This window comes from Strix uralensis, chromosome 16, assembly GCF_047716275.1.
Source record: "Strix uralensis isolate ZFMK-TIS-50842 chromosome 16, bStrUra1, whole genome shotgun sequence".
Classification (NCBI taxonomy): Eukaryota; Metazoa; Chordata; class Aves; order Strigiformes; family Strigidae; genus Strix; species Strix uralensis.
This window is the reverse complement of record NC_133987.1, coordinates 11036481-11057182: the sequence shown is the minus strand read 5'-3', so window position 1 is coordinate 11057182 and position 20702 is coordinate 11036481. Positions and strand designations below refer to the sequence as shown.

General features: G+C 36.8%; 1 protein-coding gene across 4 annotated transcripts in view; it reads left to right on the top strand.

Annotated features, from left to right (window-relative positions):
- The window catches only part of TRRAP (transformation/transcription domain associated protein), a 103914-nt gene extending 88612 nt beyond the window's left edge, over window positions 1-15302 (top strand). For all 4 annotated transcript variants that reach the window (XM_074886632.1, XM_074886628.1, XM_074886631.1 and 1 more), the window contains exons 67-72: window positions 5072-5297; window positions 5818-6035; window positions 8646-8830; window positions 10491-10694; window positions 11668-11862; window positions 14067-15302. In XM_074886632.1, the coding sequence (XP_074742733.1) occupies window positions 5072-5297; window positions 5818-6035; window positions 8646-8830; window positions 10491-10694; window positions 11668-11862; window positions 14067-14351 (1313 nt within the window). In that variant the 3' untranslated portion in view covers window positions 14352-15302. The remainder of the gene's footprint in view (window positions 1-5071; window positions 5298-5817; window positions 6036-8645; window positions 8831-10490; window positions 10695-11667; window positions 11863-14066) is intronic.
- The last annotated feature ends 5400 nt before the right edge of the window (window positions 15303-20702 follow it).

Below are 20702 nucleotides of genomic sequence, written 5' to 3'. Positions count from 1 at the left end.
TCTTTGACCATCTGTTCTTTGTTCCTTCTCTCCTTTTCTGCTAAACCTTTGACATCAAAGAACAGGCAAATGCTGAGAAATGCTCCCTTTGAGAGCTGTCTCAGCAGTGAAAGGAGGAGGAAAAACTGCCTCAATTGTTCTTTTGTGGGCAGATGATAGTTTAGAGTTTGGATTGGCTTCTTTCTACAACCATCTCTCCACTAAAGCTGAATATGAATGGAAAATTCCAAAATATACCCTTAAAGGGCAAGATAATTTTTTTGAGAGTTTTAGCACCCAGCACAATGAATATATTTACTGTGAATGGAAACTCTGTAATCAGAAGGAAGCTTCTTGAAGTCCTAGTGTGGGGAGAGGGCAGGGGAAAGAGCTTTATTCAGATTTAAGATTTATTATTTAAGATTTAAGATTTAAGATTTATTAAGATTTCAGATTTAAGGATGATTTTTTTTTTTTTCGTAAGTGAGCATAGCATCACTTTGGTAGCTCTTCCTTTACTTTCCTTCTGATTTTTAAATAACAGGGTGTTATCCAAAAAAACTATTCAAAGAGATTAAACTTAGCATCGTATTTGACCTTGGTCTGGTCTTTGCAATCGTGGTTTTCTGGAGCTGACTGATAAACTAGAAGTTGTGCTTCATATTTCTGCTTAACTGTTACTGAGATTTTTCATGTTTGTTGGTGCTCTCCAAAAGTTCTTACAAGATTAAAAAGAACCTTTGGAAGAGTACAGAGTATGTAAATGTCTGAATAATAACATCAAAAGCAAGACAGCTCTTCTTTCTTGGACAATGCTTGGATCTTCTTCAGTATCCTATGTATAAAGGATTTGAACTGCTCTGCAAAGCTAAGCTTACATTTTAGTCCTTAGTCCTCTATCATCTTACCTGATGGGTGTCCTGGGTCTTTAGCTGAAGATGCTTGGGTCATGAACTTTCTTAAGCAACTTTGTTTATGCTCTGAATATCAATCTTTAAAATCTTGCAAATGAGCTATTTCTTGTGCTAAAAACTTTAACTGATTAGAACTGTTTTCTGCCAGTGTAGCAGAAGGACTTTGTTTTAGTTTTAAGTCTTTGTTTGGAGGCATTTTCTTTGGTTTTTGATGGTATGTTAATGTTCTGTAGGTCAAGGGTTTTGAGGGGACAGAAGGTTTGACACTCTAATTTTGCTAACTATTATTCTTGTTGGTTTTGTTCTATTTTTTTTTGTGTTGCTTCATGAGAAGTGATGGTACAGCCCTCATTCAGAAAGTATTAAGCTTTTATCTAGTTGTGTTAAGAACTGTCAGGATTTTTTAGGTCTGTCTTACTGGCAGAAAGATTGTCCTCCCTGCTTATCCTTTCCTCAAGAGTGGCAAGAACTTCCCAATTATGCTGGATTGGATGGATTCAGGTAGCAGTTTTTGAGTCATTCAAGACTTTAAATTGAATGTATTTTTTTGAAATACATATATCACCCTGTAAAATCCTTAGCAGCATTGAGAACAGACAGCAAGCTTCCTCAGTTGAAATGCAGTCTGTAAAGTATCATGGTCTTCTGTGAATGTCTCCATTAAAGATGAGGAGGTAAACTTCCTATTCTGTTTAGGAAAAGATGTAAGTATTTTAGTAAGGTATTTTAGACCAGCATGTGTTAGCTTTAGAAGATGTTTTTCAGTAGTAAGTACTGGAAAAAGTGGATTTGTTTGAAACAGAAATACTATTTATATAGATTAAGATGTCTGCAAAGCAGAGAGACTGTACGCAAATAATGTCTCGTCTTGAATTTCCCTTTCTTCTGGCTGAAGTGATTTTTCTTCTCAGATGGGCTGTGACCTGAGCAAAAAGACTAATTGAACTCTGTTTTTCCCATCTGGCACTGGGAAACAAAACAACAGAAAAATCCTAAAATAGGCATTTCAACAAACTAGAGCTATTCTCCTGGTGAACTGAATGACTTTTTGTAAGGAATATATATTGATGCCTATTTTTACTACTTGGGTGATTCACATTAGCACAAAAACTAGTTGCAATTTGGGGGTGCTGTCCTGGACTTCAGGGATTCAGGAGGTAAATGATTCAATAATTTTGTCACTTTCATGAAATGATTTACTCCCACTGCTCACTAGAGGGTAGGCTTGGGATTATAATAAGAGTGTTTTACAGTGATATCGCAATAGATGCACTGCCCATACCCGGTAGAAAAAGAAAAGGGAATATTACAGAGTTTTATACTAATTTCTAACATCTGTAAATATGAAACTGTATTCTTCATTATAAACTTATTTGTTACAGAAGTGGGAAGGATTTTGTATATGCTAGGTTTTTGCTGTTTTGGGCTAGTTGATTTAAGACGTTCCCTGAAAGCTTTTAGTATATCAGTTTATTGTGGATACACAATGAAATATGTTTGGTTATGTGTTCTCTGATACTTTGTTTCAGTAAAGAATAGCAAAATGAAGGGAATCCTAGGTTACTTTATTTTATTTCATAATAGTATCCTGTACATGTAAAGAAGATAACTTGGAGAAAAAGGGCGTATATAGAGAATTATATGAACTCTTCTGCCTAAAAGCACAAATGTACTAAGCTTGTTGGTAGGAGTAGGTCTTGTGGGTAATCAGAATTTTGAGTGGTTTTAATTGTGGTTGAAAAGAACTTTTATATGCAGTAGTTGCTGTGTGCATGTACTTCATTCACTGTTGGCATACTTGCGGATAGATGCTTGTAGCATATTTATGTGGTCAAATTAATTTCCCTCCTGAGTAGCACTCATGATTTTTTATGTGTTTCTTTTTTTTTCTTTTTTTTGTCAACTTAGGAAGATATTGTGTGTATGCAACATACTGAAACATAGGTTCTGCAATAAAATTCAAACTCATTTTTGAGACTGTGTTAATTTTCTGTTGTATTGAACCATAATGAATCTCAGAAATAGTGAATTGACATTCTTGCTGTTGCTTTTTCACTTGTAACATGTTGAACTTAAAATGGCATCTTTTAGACTCTAGTGTGGAAGTACTTTTTAAAAATTCGAGTCTGTTAGTTAACTTGCACAATTTGGGATACCATAACTAATGAGATTTACAGAGAGAACAGTTTATATTCTTATCTGAGTATGTTAAATCTGTTTAATCATGGTGCTGAACCATAATTTCATGTATGTGGTTTATTCATTTTCCTTCTTTTGAGAAATTCAAACACATGTATTTATTCATTTATTTATTTATTTGCCGTGTTCTGAAACTTGTAGTGAAAGTATCATTGAGAAGATGGCATTGGTTTTGGCCCAGAAAATGGTTGATATTGCAGTGATTCTGTTACAGAATTATTTGCATAGTGTATTGAAGAGCACGTATTGACCTTGAGAAAGTTCTTATTTCACTTGCATGGGGCCTAGAGGAGATGGTTCCACGCTGCAATACTGTTATGTTGCAAAGAAAAGAGCAGGCTGTTTGCATAATATTGTCATTTTTGCTTAGGCTGTCATATCTGTTCTTCCTGTGGTGGCATGCAGTTGTTATCTAAGCCAGGAAAGAATAAGGAGCATTTTCTTGCAGCTCAATGGGAGCATAATAGTAATAGCAATTTTGCTACTTGTCCTGCAGTTGCTCATAGATTCTACATTGTATCTTTGGTTAAGGCTCTTTCATCCCTTTTTAAAAGTAAAAAGCCTCCACTGATTTTAAATAAATAAATCACTTCTAATGAAACAGGCAGAAAATTATAGTACTAGACTGTAAAATAAGCTTACTTTTCCTCTTTCACTAAATGATCTGGTCTAACCTAATCATTTGTTTTATTACTGCTTTCTTTCTATGCAGTCCGTCTGGTTGCAGTATATAGACAGTTAAATACAGGAATATTTAGAGTAATATTACAGAGTACCGTGTCCAGCTCTGGGGCCCTCAGTATAAGGATATGGACCTGCTTGAGCAGGTCTAGAGGAGGCCACGAAGATGATCAGGGGGCTGGAGCACCTCCCTTATGAGGACAGGCTGAGAGAGTTGGGGGTGTTCAGCCTGGAGAAGAGAAGGCTCCGGGGAGACCTTAGAGCAGCCTTCCAGTACTTAAAGGGGGCTACAGGAAAGCTGGGGAGGGACTCTTGATCAGGGAGTGTAGGGATAGGACGAGGGGTAATGGTTTTAAACTGAAAGAGGGTAGATTTAGGTTAGATATAAGGAAGAAATTCTTCACGCTGAGGGTGGTGAGACACTGGCACAGGTTGCCCAGAGAAGCTGTGGCTGCCCCCTCCCTGGCAGTGTTCAAGGCCAGGTTGGACGGGGCTTTGAGCAACCTGGTCTAGTGGAAGGTGTCCCTGCCCATGGCAGGGGGGTTGGGACTAGATGATCTTTAAGGTCCCTTTCAACCCAAACCATTCTATGATTATTTAAAATTTTCACAGTATGTTTTTCTAATGCTTACATGACTGTAAAATAGGAAAGTCTTGGAAAGTTCATTATTTACTAAATAACAGAATATTTTAGACCTGCATACAGAAAAGAGGTAGCAGATTCTGACAGGTTGAAGTTATATATAATTTTAGGACTTTTAGTAAAAGATTTTCTATAGAGATGGAGTATTCAACAGAGCCTGTCTTTTAAAGGCAGTACAGCTTTATGTGTGTGTTCAGTTTGTACAATTGAATTGTAGGATTTGTCTTCCTCCAGCATCTACTGTTGTAGTGTTATTGCTGTTTTATGATCCTATACCAGTTATGGTCTGGCTCTTTCTTAATGATTCTTATGTTTCTTCTATGTTTGTCTGAAGCTGCTAGTTTTAATTTGTGTTTAGGGTTCATAGGTAGCCGTGTTTCTCTCTGCTGGACTTGCTTGGTAGTATGCTTTCTGTATTTTGTGTGAGTTGCTGCTTGTAGTAGCTTTCCATTTTACTACAGTATTTGAGACCAGTGTGATGTTTTTCTGCATAACAGGTGTGTGTGCTGTGTGTGGGACTCCCTAAAGTATTTTACTAGAGGGCATGTGGCTGAAAACCTCTTTGAAAATGTGAACTTCAGACACTTGACAGTTAAATACTCTATACAGAATTTGAAATGCTGAGGATGTATATATATTTTTTTTTTTCTTTTAGACTTTGACTTCAGTGTGCCAGGGTCAATGAAACTTCACAATCTGATCTCTAAACTGAAGAAGTGGATCAAAATTCTGGAGGCAAAAACTAAACAGCTTCCAAAGTTCTTCCTCATAGAGGAAAAGTGCCGCTTTCTAAGTAATTTTTCAGCTCAAACTGCAGAGGTAGAGATACCTGGAGAATTCCTTATGCCAAAGCCAACACATTACTACATCAAGATAGCAAGGTAACCTAAAAATATCCTTTGGTAGTTGTAATTCTGAGAGAATTACAGAGAAGAAAATGAAAACCTCCTCCATACGTCCACTCTGCAGAAGTAGATGTTATGTACATTTCATATATTTAAATTACGTATATGGAGTCATACTTTTGTATAACACCTTTATTTTTTTATTTCATCCTCCTTTGGTAATTTTACATTGCCTCACTAAGCAACTGTACTGTTATATGAAGAGCATATTTGGTTTTCCTTTATGTTGATATAAGTTGAGATTAGTTCTTCTGTTGTAGTCAATAGAGGCACTCTTCTTCCAAGTAGTGGTAAAAGTCTGATCTAATGATTAATTTTGCTCAAGATGGTGTTTTCTTAAAAAAAAATAAACAGAAGAGCTTTTTGAATACAAAATAAACCATGGGCTAGCTGGATAATAGAATTGTACCTTGTAATGCAGTTGTACTGCCTTATTTCTTTAGGTTTTTAAAATTTTTTTTAAAAAGTTACTTTTTTATCCCTTTCTTCCTGATAGGTTTATGCCCAGAGTGGAGATAGTTCAGAAACACAATACTGCGGCTAGAAGACTCTATATCCGAGGCCATAATGGAAAGATTTACCCGTACCTGGTAATGAATGACGCTTGCCTGACAGAGTCTCGTAGAGAAGAGCGGGTATTACAACTTCTTCGCCTTTTGAACCCCTGCTTAGAGAAAAGGAAGGAAACCACAAAAAGACATTTGTTTTTCACAGGTACTGAAAAGAGAGATTTTATATTATTTTTAAATACATGTTATACTCAAAAGATTACAATTGCTGAAGTTTTTGACAACTACTAATCACTGATACTGAACTTTTTGAATATTTGGAAGGTAGATTCATATCTGTCTAGGGAATTAGTCTTTTCTGGCATTGTAGCACCCCTCTGAAGAAGTAAGGCTGATTGCGTGTGATATAAGGTATTTTTAGAACGACTTACATGCATCATTTATGGTATAAAGTTCAGTTGTGAGTAACTATATAAGGCAGAGGCATGCCTGCTGGATCTGTTGCTGTGGGAGTGGATATGTGTACTTCAGAACAAGCATTTAGAGACAATTGGAAAGGGACAGAACAAAACTTTTTCTCCCCAAGTTGCAATATATGAATATTGAATTTCTTTTACCTCTTCCACATAACACAGAAGAAGAAAGACTTTTTTTTTTTTTTTTTAGCTTTGAATTTGATACATAGTTTCTGAATTCTCTGAGAATATATCTTCGTAATTTTTGAAGTAACTTTATATATCCATGGAGATGTTTACTTTAAGGAATATATACTGATTGGTTAGTTGTTGCCAAATAAAATCCATTCATAATCAGAAAATTGGATACAGGTCTTCTTTTGAGTGTACATCTATGAACCTGTAAAAGGTTGTTTGGTTTGGAGAGAGCGCTTTGCCAACAGCACCACCTGGCAATGCTTGAACATTACAGAGTTAACAAACATAATGAAAGGGAGGCCTTAATGAGGAGACTTAAGGAGGGTTCCAATATGATTTATATGTATAAATTGCCAAAATACTCCTGTAATAAAAAGGTCACACGGTTAGACATTTCTAAACAGAAACAGAGAGTGAAGGCTGAACACACAGTCTTAATTCTTTCTTCTTCCTTGTGTATCTTGGCTTTTTCATGTGTCGATTATGAATAATTCATTCATAAAATGGGAAACAGAGAATACCAGTGTCTCACCTGGCAACATACTTGATCTGCTTGTGATTTAAATACAGTGTAAATGCTTTAAAATAGTTAAACTCTTTTGTTTTCCAGATACTAAGGCTGTTGGCAAGTTCCAGCTTACAGCTGTGTAGTTACTTCATGTTAATATATAAATAATTTTCAGAAGGTCAATGAATCACGTACTAGCTTCACATAAATGAGTTCTGTACATTGCATTAGTCAGTTCTAATAATCCTTGGTTGGTGAGCAGGAAATATATTACGGATAAGGGAAACTTTAATCAAAGACTCTAAGACAAAGCTGCTACTTTGCTATTGTTCTTCTAAAAAGTGCTGAGATCTGATTTTAAAAAAGTATGGTTTTATCAGTCCTCCTTTTTTGGCTAGTAACACCTATAGACATGTAGTTGCTGTCATGAGCTTAGGTGGCCAGGTGATGCAAGTTGCACCTGTAGAGCTAGAAATGCATGTTTGAGTTCTAGCATTAAAAAGACCAAAATATACAAGTCAAAGCATTTGCTATAACAAAAGGTAAATATAGTATCTCTATGTATGTGACGACAATTCTACATGACTCTGAGGCCAAAATAACAGAAATGCAGTAGAAGAAACCTTGAAAGATGTCATAAACAAGGCCATTGATACAGAAATACATCCTCTCTATATATAACGTGATTAGTGAAGTAGCAAGTTTTCCTTCAAAGAACTGTTTTTAAACTAGTGTCTTTGGGAATAATTCTCTTCCTTGTGGTTTGATACTACTTGAAAGAACCTAAAGAACATTCATTTCTCTGCTGCCACAAGTTAATGGAAGCAGACCAGAAGAAAGAGCTCATTAACACTCCTTCCTTCTGCAGAATGCATTTTTGTCTTTAGTATTGAAGAAATTACATCAAACAATTTAAATGTATTTAAACAACTTTCCCCTATATTTCTGAGGTTAATTATTACAGCTTCTGAGAGAAATGATGAGAGAACAGTTTTGGTGGTAACTGGAAGTTGCTGTCAAAGAGTACAAACAGTGTCACTGGAAAAGCTACCTATGGAGGAGGCCTTGCCTGTCTTGATGTAGGTGGTGATGCACATAAGACTCAGTAGGATGATACATCTGTTGAGCACCATGGAAGTGCAGATAGGGTTTTTGCAAGTTTACTGCTCATCAAGGAAAGGTTTAGTGGCTTAAGTTTTCTTATTATTGAATATTTCCTTGTGTCTTTCCTGTGTTATTTTCAAACAGTGTAATTTAAACATCTATTCCTCAACTATGTTCAGATTTTTGTCCTTCAGTTTTTCTGAATCATTTTAAATACCCTATTGAGTTTAGTAGTTTTGTTTTTCAGTCATTTTTATTGACATAATGCCAGTGTGGTGTCATCAGATACTACAAACCCCTTTGCTCCTGACCAAAATATTACCCCCTTTTCTGCAGATAAAGAAAATTAGGAAGAATATATGAGTGTAGTATTAAAAATTTTCTCTTGATACACTTCAGTTGATTATCACAGTTTTGTTTTAAGGGCTGATACTTGCATGCTAATTCTTCTCTTAGTATTTGGGTTATGGATTAACTGTTTTGTTATGTTTTGTTTCCCCCCCCTCCACCCCATCACCATCCTCTCTCCCCCTTTTCAAATTACTCCCAGTCCCCCGTGTTGTAGCAGTTTCTCCACAGATGCGTTTGGTTGAAGACAATCCCTCTTCTCTTTCCCTGGTGGAGATCTATAAGCAGCGCTGTGCCAAGAAAGGCATTGAGCATGACAACCCTATTTCTCGTTACTATGACAGACTGGCAACAGTTCAGGCACGGGGGACTCAAGCTAGCCATCAGGTATTAGAATATATAATGAATTTTAATCAAGGGCTTTTCTTGAGGACTCTACTATACTGTATTCAATCCCCCCTCCTTTGCCCTGACCCTTCACCTTTCATTAGATGTGAGACATATATTTTGCAGAGGTGGTGTTCTATTTTTTTTTTTGTTTTATTTTGGTTTTGCTTAATGTATTCTTGGGAACTCTTATATCTCTTTGGTGTTTTAGATTATCTCGGAAGGCTTCAGAAAAGCTGTATGTGTTTTACTCTATGTTGTTCGGGTAACTGCAACTGAAAACAGACAAGGCATTGATTGTTTTTTGGCCCTTTTGTATAGGTCTTTGAAAATAATTAATTGAAAACAGCATTCCTGATTTACATAAGCAGTTACAGCATGGTACATGGTGCAGGCTTCCCTATGTTCTTCAAATGTATCTCCTAAAATTACCAGTGGATTCATTACATCTAAGCTGAATAGAAACAGTTGAGTAATCTCACCCTAATGAATGATAGTACTCAGAAAGAACAAACCTCCCTCTCTCTGTAACCTCCATCAAACATCTAATTGTGATATATAAGGTTATTTTATGTTTTTTATCTTAAGGTTAATGCAAATTCTTACATAAAATGCCAGTCCCATTTTATAGCTATTAGAAAATACATGGGGTACATGTATCACAGACATAATTTAGAGAAACTGTCTTTGCAGGATTTCTTTGTTACAAAATAAAAGGAAGTGTTACGTAACATCTGTTTCTATTTTGAGAATTTTTCCTTCAGGTTATGAAACTCTTTAACAGCCATTTAATTGAAGTCAGTATGACTATCATGCTTTCTGGTATAATAGAACAGATCCTAACTTTATTTCTTTTTCTAAATAATTAGGCTAGTATATGCTACAGTAATTAAATATTTTGGTAGATTGCAGATGTTTTCATCTAGGGAAAAAACTATTTCACAGACCCAGTTGAATACATTTCTCAGCTTTTATCTTTTCGTATTTTTGAGGTAATTTTTCTGTAATAATACATGATACAAATTACATTACCCAGTGTCTTTCCCTATCTTGTGTAATAAAAATCCTTTACCTTTTACCCTGTGTATGAAGACACCATGCAGAGAGCCATCTTTAGGTTGCGTGCTTTGTAGGTCCTATGTATACTTTCAAATCTTGCAATTATGCTTAAAATAAATGATTTTATTTTATTGCTGCAAAATGCATATCCAGCTTGTGCTGAAGCTAGAAAATAATGAAGTATGTTCTGTTATTTCCCATAAGGAAGTGCAGCATCATGAGTTGAATGTCTCTCTTGCTCACTTCTGATTTTCTTGAAAGTCTGGAATAGAAGATATTTCAAATCTAACTTTTCAGTCTCAGGTTTTCTGACATGCCTGTCTGCAGTTCTCATGTTTACATGGTTTCATCAAAAATTTAGTCTTTTCAGATAAACACTATTTTCTAGCTGTGCAGAGGGTGGGCTAAAAATACATTATGTGTGTTTTGACAAAGAAGTCAGGAAACAGTGTTGGATTGAAAGAGTCCAAGTTCAGGATTTTTTTCCTAAAATGGGATACAGCAGTTGAGAAGTTAACTTTCGTAGTTGCTTTTGGCATATTTGTCTTGCTAAGAAGTGTATTAAAAATTATCTCTTTCAACTAATATTTTTCATATGTAGGTTCTCAGAGATATACTTAAAGAAGTGCAGAGTAACATGGTACCACGCAGTATGCTAAAGGAGTGGGCTTTACATACATTCCCCAATGCTACGGATTACTGGACATTTCGAAAGATGTTCACTATTCAGTTAGCCCTAATTGGCTTTGCAGAATTCATCTTTCATTTAAATAGACTCAACCCTGAAATGCTGCAGATCGCCCAGGTATGCTTTAGCTTGTTCTAGATGCATGCTGTCATCTTTGATCAAATGGAAATTTGAACTATGCTTTTGAAATGAGTCAAAACGGTAATTCGACATATATAATTAACAGTGCATTTCAGTAGGCTTTTCACTTATATGCGATTGCACATCATGTAGGTAGTAATTTAAACTGTAGTCCTCGTGGACATCAACTCTACTTTCTGTGGTGAGAATTTAGAACTTTGTCTGCAAAATCATTCTTAGATATTGGAACTGTTTGTGTAAATGACTGATAAGTCTCTATTTTCAGTCCTCCTTCAAATATATTGCTTTGAATATATCTGTGTCAAACAGATTTATAAAAAATAAATATATTGAGCTTCATTTTCTTAAAGGGGAGTACCCTTTTTTAATACCTTCTCTTTTCAGCATTGCCATCACGTCAAGCTACAACTCCTATTAATAGCGATTTTTCTGTTTTAACCCAACATTTAAAATGAGGATTGCCACCTTAGTAGGGCAAAGGTGGTATATATTAAAGTCTTAAAGCCATTTTAATGCATGGAGAGCTATACTGTGTATAGCAATTAAGATTCTTTCATCCCTCTAGATAAGTGTTCAGATGCTTACCCAGAGTGAACAGTGCGTAGAGAATGCTTACCCAGAGCTGGGGTGCCTGAAGAATGATCTATCTGCATGACTCCTTACAGACCATGCCACAGAAGAATCTAGTCCTTAAGCTCGATATTACAATAATGTGTATTTAGTAAGGGGTTTTGGACACACATTTTGAGAGAAATACATACCTGACTTTGTGCATGCTTGTAGTTTTAACTTTTTTGCTCAAAACCTGTCTGGCTGAAAGAGTGAAAAGCTATTGAAGTACTGTTTGTACTCTGAGTATTAACAGTAAACAAAAACCCAACTTCTTTTGGTTTCATTAATGAAAATCAGTTCCTTTAAATAGTTTTGTGTGTCTTGCTTTTAACTCCAGGATACTGGCAAGCTAAATGTAGCTTACTTTCGCTTTGACATTAATGATGCTACTGGAGATTTGGATGCCAATCGTCCAGTTCCATTCCGGCTTACACCAAACATTTCTGAATTTCTTACCACCATTGGGGTGTCCGGTCCACTGACTGCATCTATGATTGCAGTAGCTCGCTGCTTTGCACAGCCAAACTTTAAGGTTTGTATACCTTTTGAAAGGTTGCTTGTGAGCATGTTATATTTGAGAATTTATAAACTAAACAGCACTTTCTTGGTTAAGGTAGAAACTGAACAGCCTGTATTTGTTTTTAAATCTTACTCTAAGGTCATCATGAAGGCCAGCTGAACTGTTTGCAATTTGCGTTTTTGGAAGGAATAGGAGGAAGATATGTGTAATTCTACCCTTAATTTAATTTTTTGTTCAAATGTGTTAATCCAGAGTGATTGTTTCTGTGCTCTAGCCTCATAAATCCTTACGAATTCTGGCAGTGGAATATGGTAAAATGACAAATGCAACATCATTTAGAATCTTCATAATAATCTGTGAATAGAAATGTGTCTTAGCCCTTTGTTAGCAGAACAGAATGCTAAAGATATACTGTTACTTTGATGGATTCTAGCTCTTAGCAGGGTGTAGTTTTCTAAAGAAATTGTCTAACTTGCTTTTAAATTCTAATGCTTTCCAAAAATGAGGCATCTTGCACTTAGGCAAGCAATTTGCACCAGAAAGACATTGCACATAACATACTGTAGCTATGGTGTGAGCTAGGTACTTTTAAAAAGATGGAAAATGTCATGATTTTTTTCTTTATCTATAATACAGAAAGCTGTGTTAGAATATTTTTTAATAATTCATCAGCTTACCTTACAAAGCCATGTCTATATGTGCAAATGAATTTGCAGACATAGCCTGTAATTTCAACGTCTGAATGACGTACGCCCATTTAGATTTGCCACATCAATTTGGTGCGACCCCACTTTGAGTACTGTGTGCAGTTTTGGGCACCTCGGTATAAGGAGGACATCAGACTATTAGAGAGTCTCCAGAGGAGGGCGACTTAGATGGTGAAGGGTCTCAAGGGCAAGATTACGAGGAGTGGTCACTTGGTTTGTTCAGCTTGGAGAAGTCTGAGGGGTGCCCTCACTGAGGTCTACAATTTCCTCAAGGGGGGCAGCAGAGGGGGAGGCGCTGATCTCCTCTCTCTGGTGACCAGTGATAGGACACAAGGAAATGGAATGAAGCTGCATCAGGGGAAGTTCAGATTGGACATTAAGAAAAAGTTCTTCACTGAGAGGATGGTTGGTCACTGGAACAGGCTCCCCAGGGAAGTGGTCACAGCACCAAACCTGTTAGAATTCAAGGAGGTCTGGGTGACACTTTTAGTATATGGTTTAGTTTTAGGTAGTCCTGCGAGGAGCAGGGAGTTGGACTTGATGATCCTTATGGGTCCCTTCCAACTCAAGATACCCTATGATTCTATGATTCCTTGAAGATCAGAGCACAGGTGCCCATTTATTCATTTGAGAGTGATGTGTGCCCAGCTCAGTTCAGGTATGTGTCAGTTATTGCTTTAGATTATTTATCTTTCGGGTTTAAGAGGAATACTTTGAACATTTTCTGCATTTATCTTTTTAACAATGTCCATAAAATATATTTAATGTGTGTATGTATATGTTTGCCTAATACCTATATGTATTATAAAATGTTTTGGTTTTAATGTGCAAACAGTGAATTTGACTCAGACTGGATACCTAGAAGTTTGGTTTAGAAGCTGGAGATTGTTGGAGTTGATAGATTAATGTCAGTAACTCAACTCAGTGATGAGAAAAAACAGGAAACTATTTGTTGCAGGCATTTTTTTTTTTTTCATCCAAGGGTAGAACTGGCCTGTATGTGCATAGATATATACATATGTAAGTATGTTGCAGTCAAGGTTCTTTCCCTGTTTGACAGAAAACAGTATTCTCTGGGAGCATAATCACTCTGCAAAAGAAAAAAACAACCAACCCAGCTTTGCAAAGCACTCTTAATCTTTGCACAAGACTTCTGTGTATGTGTGCATGTGTGTGGGAAAAGTCATAAATTTAGTGGTGTCATTTAAAAATAGGATATACAGGACTGTATTTGTGTATGAAGATCTTAATATATGTTATAGTTTATGTGATTTTTCATTTTGGTAGAAGTCATTGTGTTATGTTTTCATAATGAAAACTTTTTATGAAAAGAAAACTGAGAGGAAATAGTAAGGACAGTTGGAAACCACACTTACCTTGAAAATACTGAGATTGCAAAGCAGGACCAAAAGTGTCAAAATGCTGTTGACTGAAATCTAGTTACCATCCTATAAATCCTGATGGTTCTTTGGATTACATATAATAGTCTGATTTTTCTCCTTCATATAGGTTGATGGCATTCTAAAAACTGTGCTACGGGATGAAATAATTGCATGGCACAAAAAAACACAGGAAGATACTTCCTCTCCACTCTCAGCAGCTGGGCAACCCGAAAATATGGACAGCCAGCAGTTGGTTTCACTAGTTCAAAAAGCTGTTACTGCTATCATGACTCGACTTCACAATCTTGCTCAGTTTGAAGGTGGAGAAAGCAAAGTCAACACTCTGGTAGCAGCTGCAAATAGCTTGGATAATCTCTGTCGTATGGATCCTGCCTGGCACCCCTGGCTGTAACTTGAAATTTTCAATAGCTTTTTTTGCTGCTGTTTGTGGTGTGAGCCATATATTGTGTTAAGAAAATGTGAAAAAAGCTTTCCAGACCATGGCTTACCTGTCACACTGCATTTTGTCAGTCTTCATCTTAATGGTGTTTACAGTGACATGACAATTTTACGGTTTTTAATTTCATGAGGGGACATTTCCTTCTGTTTAAAAAATGTTGTTCAATATGCAACAACAGCTTTCACAAAGAGCTTAAAATGAAGAGAGGAAACTTCAATAATATACAGAAAAACCCTTATTTTGTGATGAAGACTATAAAGCTAGCACTGTTAGATTTAGGGTCTGCTGTTCCTAATAACCTGCAGTATATAAATTTTTTATACAATAGTAATTAAAAAAAAAAATGGACAGTATTCCCAGTTACTGAATTTTACTTTGTGAAATTTTACTTAATCTCTGTCCCTTCATTATACCAAATTGAAGGCACAAATAAATAAATACTCTTTCTTTAAGTTTACTTCGAATTTACATGAGCAAAGGTGGTTTGTACAGAGAATTTTGTACCAAATGTATAGAGGTGACTTTTTGTTAGGCACTGAGAAAATGATGATCAAATTGTGCTAGCTTTTCTTGGAGCACAAGCTATGTACAGTAAAAGTGTAAACCATTTAGGGTGTTTAGTTGTGGACAGTGTTTGGGGGGGAAGTCATCCTTTGATACATGTATTTGGCTGTAATAGATAAAAAAAGTAAAATCTTATAAAGTTCTCTTTTTTTTTTTTTAATGTGTAGAATTACAATAGCTTCTTTAGAGTGAATCTGTTTCTTTGTAATTTAAGAAAAAATCAGTTTAATGTTTCACTCGTCTTTCTGTTGTGTTAGCATTTTTATAAAACGTCGGTGTTGAGAATGTTAAATTTGTACAGAGTGATTTTTTTCAAAATAAATATTTTGTAAAACTCTCTATGGTATTAATTTTATTTAGAATATTTTTAATTGAACTAAATGAACTAAATATGAACTAAATAGAAAAGACTGAAAAGCAGGTGTAATCTTTAATAAATGAAAGCAGCCTGTATGTTAAAGGGTGATGACTGTATTAATAAGACATGAATGTCATGTTCTCATGTGTAGTGTTGAATTTGTTTACAGAAGAGCTGCAGATAGGAAGTATGTATATGACAAGAATTTCTTCATTCAGTGTACAGTCTTTCTTCCCAGCCAGTCAATTAATGTGTTAACCATCCATTTTCTAAAAGTCTTTCTTCAGACAGAGCAGTCTATTTCATGTCTACAAGAAAATCAGCTTTTAAGTAATTGTTCAGAGGTCAAGATTATATTTGCAGATGAACTCTATTAAGGGATTTCTGCTATTCCCACAGAAACAAAGATGATCTTCATTGCCATAGCAAAGAATGGGTCTGTCTGGGTTTGTTTTGGTTTTATTTTTTAATAAGCAGTCAACAGGTTCTTTAGAGATTTCAGAATAATATGAGGGGCATAATTGAAGTTCATCACCACCATTCAGTACTGTACTGTCTGTGAAACAAGGGGAATTTCTAAAAGCCGATCTGATGACTTTTCCTGGGTGGGTGAGCTCACCTGCAAGTTAACAGATGAACATCATGTAACTCATTGGTTACCCGCAGATCAAGGCTCGCGGTATGTATGACTAGTCAAGTTGTCATTTAAAAACAAAGCAACGTGTGTTCCACAGGTCTCTTACAGAGTTGCAAAAAGACTTGTTCCTTTCATCTTTGCAGCCATTAGCAGGACCAGTCAATTGACACACACTTGAGTGTCAACATTATGCAGGGGTACATGTCCCTCTCTACTGCTGATCTTATGCGGGAGTTCTGCTAACACCATGAGCAGCGCTGAACCTGATGGAGAGAGAACTGAGGCTGATGGGCAGAAAGTGCTGTGTGTGTATATACAAATCTATATATAAGTATGCACACAGAGTTTGCAGCCATGACTGTAACATGAACTCAGAATTTTTTAGTTAAGTTGATGAATTTAAGCCCATTTGAAGGCTAAGTGTTAAATAGGTTTTTTACTGCATGTTGAGCTGGGAAGCATCACTTTGTCATGTCAGATAGTCCTCGAGTATCAGTTATTTGCTCAGTCTTCATTACCTCTCAGGTGGGATGTTCACTGTTGTACTGAGCATGAAGCCTTTGTGGTTAGTACAGAGTATTTTGCTATATGTTAGTTATGCATAAATGTTATAGTTTATGCCGATTAAACATAATATATAGGATAATGTATAGTTTTTCTAGATTAAATATGAATTTGCACCTGTTCTTTACCTTTTGACTAGTAACAAGTACATCTAGTATTAGAAATGAAGATATCTTGCACTCCAATTTAAATGCATTTTTTTCCCCTTGGGATATAACTATATCAGGAAAAATAAAATGCAATTTTGAAAATGGAAATTAAGATAGTGACTTGTAAATGAAAATGAAAGCTTTACCCTTAGCTCTCGCAAATGAAAAGTAAATGTGCAATAATGAATTTACGGAAAAATGCCGTATTTTTAGAGAAAAGGCCTGGAAAATAAATGAATGTTCCATTTTTTGTTGTGAAAGACAACACAATATTAAGGAACAGTGATAAATTTAGCTTATTCTGTGTAGGAGTTGCAATAATCTAATCCTAGAAGTTTTAGAATAAAAAGTGAATTGGAAAAACTTGTTTTCTAGCTTAAACTGCAACTTCAGTAATGCATTATGTGTGTGTCTCAAATTATGTCACTTAGAGGACTTCCCATGCAAGTTTCTTTTCAATTCTTTCCTAGACGAGAGGGACCAGAGCTTGTCCCAGCTGAATTACTCCTGCCTTTCCCATTGGTTGGTTTGAGGACCTCAGCAAGAGTAAAGGGACTCTCATCAAGCAAGTCATGACTTTCCCACATGTCTACCTGTGTCTCCCCTGGGTCCAGAAGAGCAGTAACAGGTAAGGTCCAGCAGAAACAGATGGTAAGCATTCAGCCCTCAAAAGTTTAAAAAAGAATGGTAGCCAACTGGTTGACTCTGAACCATAGCCACATGGTGACAGGTAAGGCCGGTCAGTTTGTGGACTTGAGATGCAGGCGTTTAGATCAAGGGGATCAAGCCTTTCTGCTTAACATACTTCTTACGTGGATCAAAGGATTTGCTGTGGGATTTGGCTGAAAGGAAAAGTTTATTACTTCTCACCAGATACCTTTTGTTCTAGATTATGGTTCTGTTTCCTTCTATGGTGAATAAAGCGTGGCCCCTTTATTCCCACACTTGGCTTGTGTGCTCCTTATATATCGAAGAGAGGATGATAGATTGAGTCATGCTGTATGCCAGTATATACAAGTGGAAGCTCAAATATATGAGTTGTAAGGACTATATAAGGATTTGGAAAACAAACATATCTTTTTTTGGCAAAGACTTGCTTCCTTATCAAAATCATGTTGGCAAGAAGAATCTGAACTTTCTTATAACACTTCCTGCATGTGTCACAACATACTCTATATGCAGTCATTCACAACTAAGCTTAGTGCTTTCATGACTTGAAGGGAATTGTTGGCTTCCTTTTATTGAAGATTGTAACATTTGTAGCTGTGAAATATGGCACATGCTGCATCAGAGGAGTTGCAGTATCTTAATCATTTGCATGTCTTAGATATGTCCGACTGAGAGATGACAGCACTCCCTGAAAGGAAATCATCAGATAATTCAGACACTTTTCTGTTCATGATAGAAATCATAATGGAAAAATGAGAATGTAAGTTAAAAGAGACAACTTTTTTGTTTTTAGATTTGTGACATCTCTCTTGTTTATTCAAATATATTCCTGAAAGAAAACTTGGGGTGTGAGAGAGCAGAGCTAATAGGGAAAAGAGTTATTTTAATGAGGTCCCTGATGGTGTTAATGTGCAAATGTTAATACTTGCTTCTCTCCTTTCATGAATATATGCTATGGATTTACCTTATTTTGTGAGAAGGCTGACACAGTCTTAACCCAGTTTTACCACTGGTTCCGAGGAGGTAAATCCTGAAAGCTTTAAGTTATACATGAGCATTCTTCAGAGTCTGGAGGAAATCTGCTGACCTATCTTACATGATCAGCAACTGTCTGTTAGCAGGCAAGTGGTTTGACATAGTACAGCATATGAAGTTCCTGATTATCTTCAAGAACACATGGCATGTATCTTAGCTGCATTTAATTTTTTATGATTGTAGATGAGGGTTCCCTATGTCTCATTACCTCAGATATGTGCTCAGTATGCATCTTGCTGAGCAGATACGTGAAAGTGAAGTACATTAATTGTCAATTCACTCTAAGTATTCCCTTTAAGGTTTCTTGCCTCAGATTAGATATTGCACAAAAAAAGCCCATGTTATTACTCTGTAAAATCAAACGCTTGAGTATTAAGAGAGATAAATTTAAAATTGTCTTTGAAATTGTGTGCATGGACATTATGCCATTCTTAAAATTTCTTCTGTTGTATTTTTCTTTTTTTCCCTCTGTAGAGTCCTGGACAGATTTGGCTGAATCTTCATGAAGGTAACTAGTGACAAGCCCTTGACACCAAAGTTGTGCCAGCCATATTTTAAGTCTGTATGAAATGCATAGAATTATACATGTTGGTAGACTTCTGCACACATACCTGTGTTGGTGGGAAGTGGGCTTTATGGTAGGTTGCTCAAATGACAGAAATATTAGTAACTCAGAAGCAGATTTGGCATGAAAAACTGTAAACAAAAATGTGAGCTGTGGATTTTACATGGAGAATAAACAGTTGCCAGGTTTCTCAAATTATGCTGTATTATTTCAGTCTCCTGATTTTTTGTAATCATATTTGGCTCCGTCTTTATTAGACAATGCTGCTGCAATTTAGCCCTTTATTATTACAGTCTGCTCTCAAAGTAGATTATCAGAATTCATTTGCTTAAGTGAATTATACTCTAAAACAAAATCATTTAACATTAGTTGGGTGTTTGAGTCCACCCTCTGAAACTGGTATGCTGCTTTCCTCTCCTGTAATTGGGCTGTCCATGAATTGTCAGATACAAAGAGAGCAAGCGAGAGATTAGTTATTACTGGAAGAAGATGACTCAAAGCATTTCAGCAGCAGACAATGAAAGCTCTGTTTCGTAATGGCAGTAGAATAAAGTTGCTTTTAAGGCTCTGATCTGTTTCAAATATGATGTATGAAATGTTCTTTTGTGCTGTAGAAACCTATTCAGGGAGAAGAATTCACACTCACAGGAGCTTTTAATCAGCTCAGTGTGGGTGCATTTCACATTTAAGAGGTTCAAGAGAGCACATGTGAAACAACTGGTGTCTCGCATGTGATTTATCATTGTTCATTGGATGTGTCGGGGTCCTCGGCGTCCACGTGTGCAGGCACTCGGCTCGCTCTGGGGTGCTAGTCAAATGGTAGTGCTACGTGGGATTTCTTTTAAAGGAGAACTCAAGGTTCTGAAATGCAGGGGGGAAAAAAATGTCTGTGAAATTGTTGACTTAGAATTTTATCTCTTGACTGTGGCCTTTTCATTTGCTCTAAATTAACACTGCCTTTCCCTGAGAGTTTCAAGAAGAGACCAGAGGAAATGCTATTTCTGTCTCGGTCATGTTGCCTCCCCTCTCCACTTTCAAACTTCTCCCTTCCCTGTTGTAATCTAATGCTTTACTCTGAGAAATGCTTTATTTCTTTCAATTACCCCACAGAAAACGCCACATACGAGTGTACTGGGCATAAATGCCGGGGTCTGGGTAGCAGGGGCTGGAGCAGTGTCCTGTGGGGAGGAGGCTGCAAACCGCCCCGTGCCGGTCACAGCCGGTTCCAACCGGTTCGGGAAACTCAGGCGGCATATGGTGGCGTGGCTCAAGTGTGCTTGAGGGAAAGCAGCAGCCGTGAGGGAGCCCGGCTATGGGCGATCCGTGCAGAGCAGAGGAGCAGGAAGAAGTGAAGACGTGTGGAGAAGAGAAAGAAGTCAGGAGTTGCTGGAAGGCGCCATTACGTGCTGCCCATGCCCTTGGCCAAGGGGTTGGAGCAACTGAGTGGAATCCACTGCAAAAATGAGGGAACTCGAGCCTGGGAAGCAGGGAGTCGAGAGGTGGCAGACTGAAGCTGAGGCTGGCGAAATGGGAAGGTGCATCCCTAAGGGTTTGTCTCATTGTTTGTTTTTTTTCCCCTCAGTAATTAAGTCAGTAATTAAAGTTTTGTGTTAATTGGCAATAAATTAAACTGAGTGAAATTTCCCCAGTCCAGACTGTGTGCTGACGACAGTAAGCAGCCTGGCAAATGTTTTTAGCTGTGGTAACTTACTCTGATGGCTGGATCTTGTACAGCCAGGACTTTAAGACATTGTCATGGAAG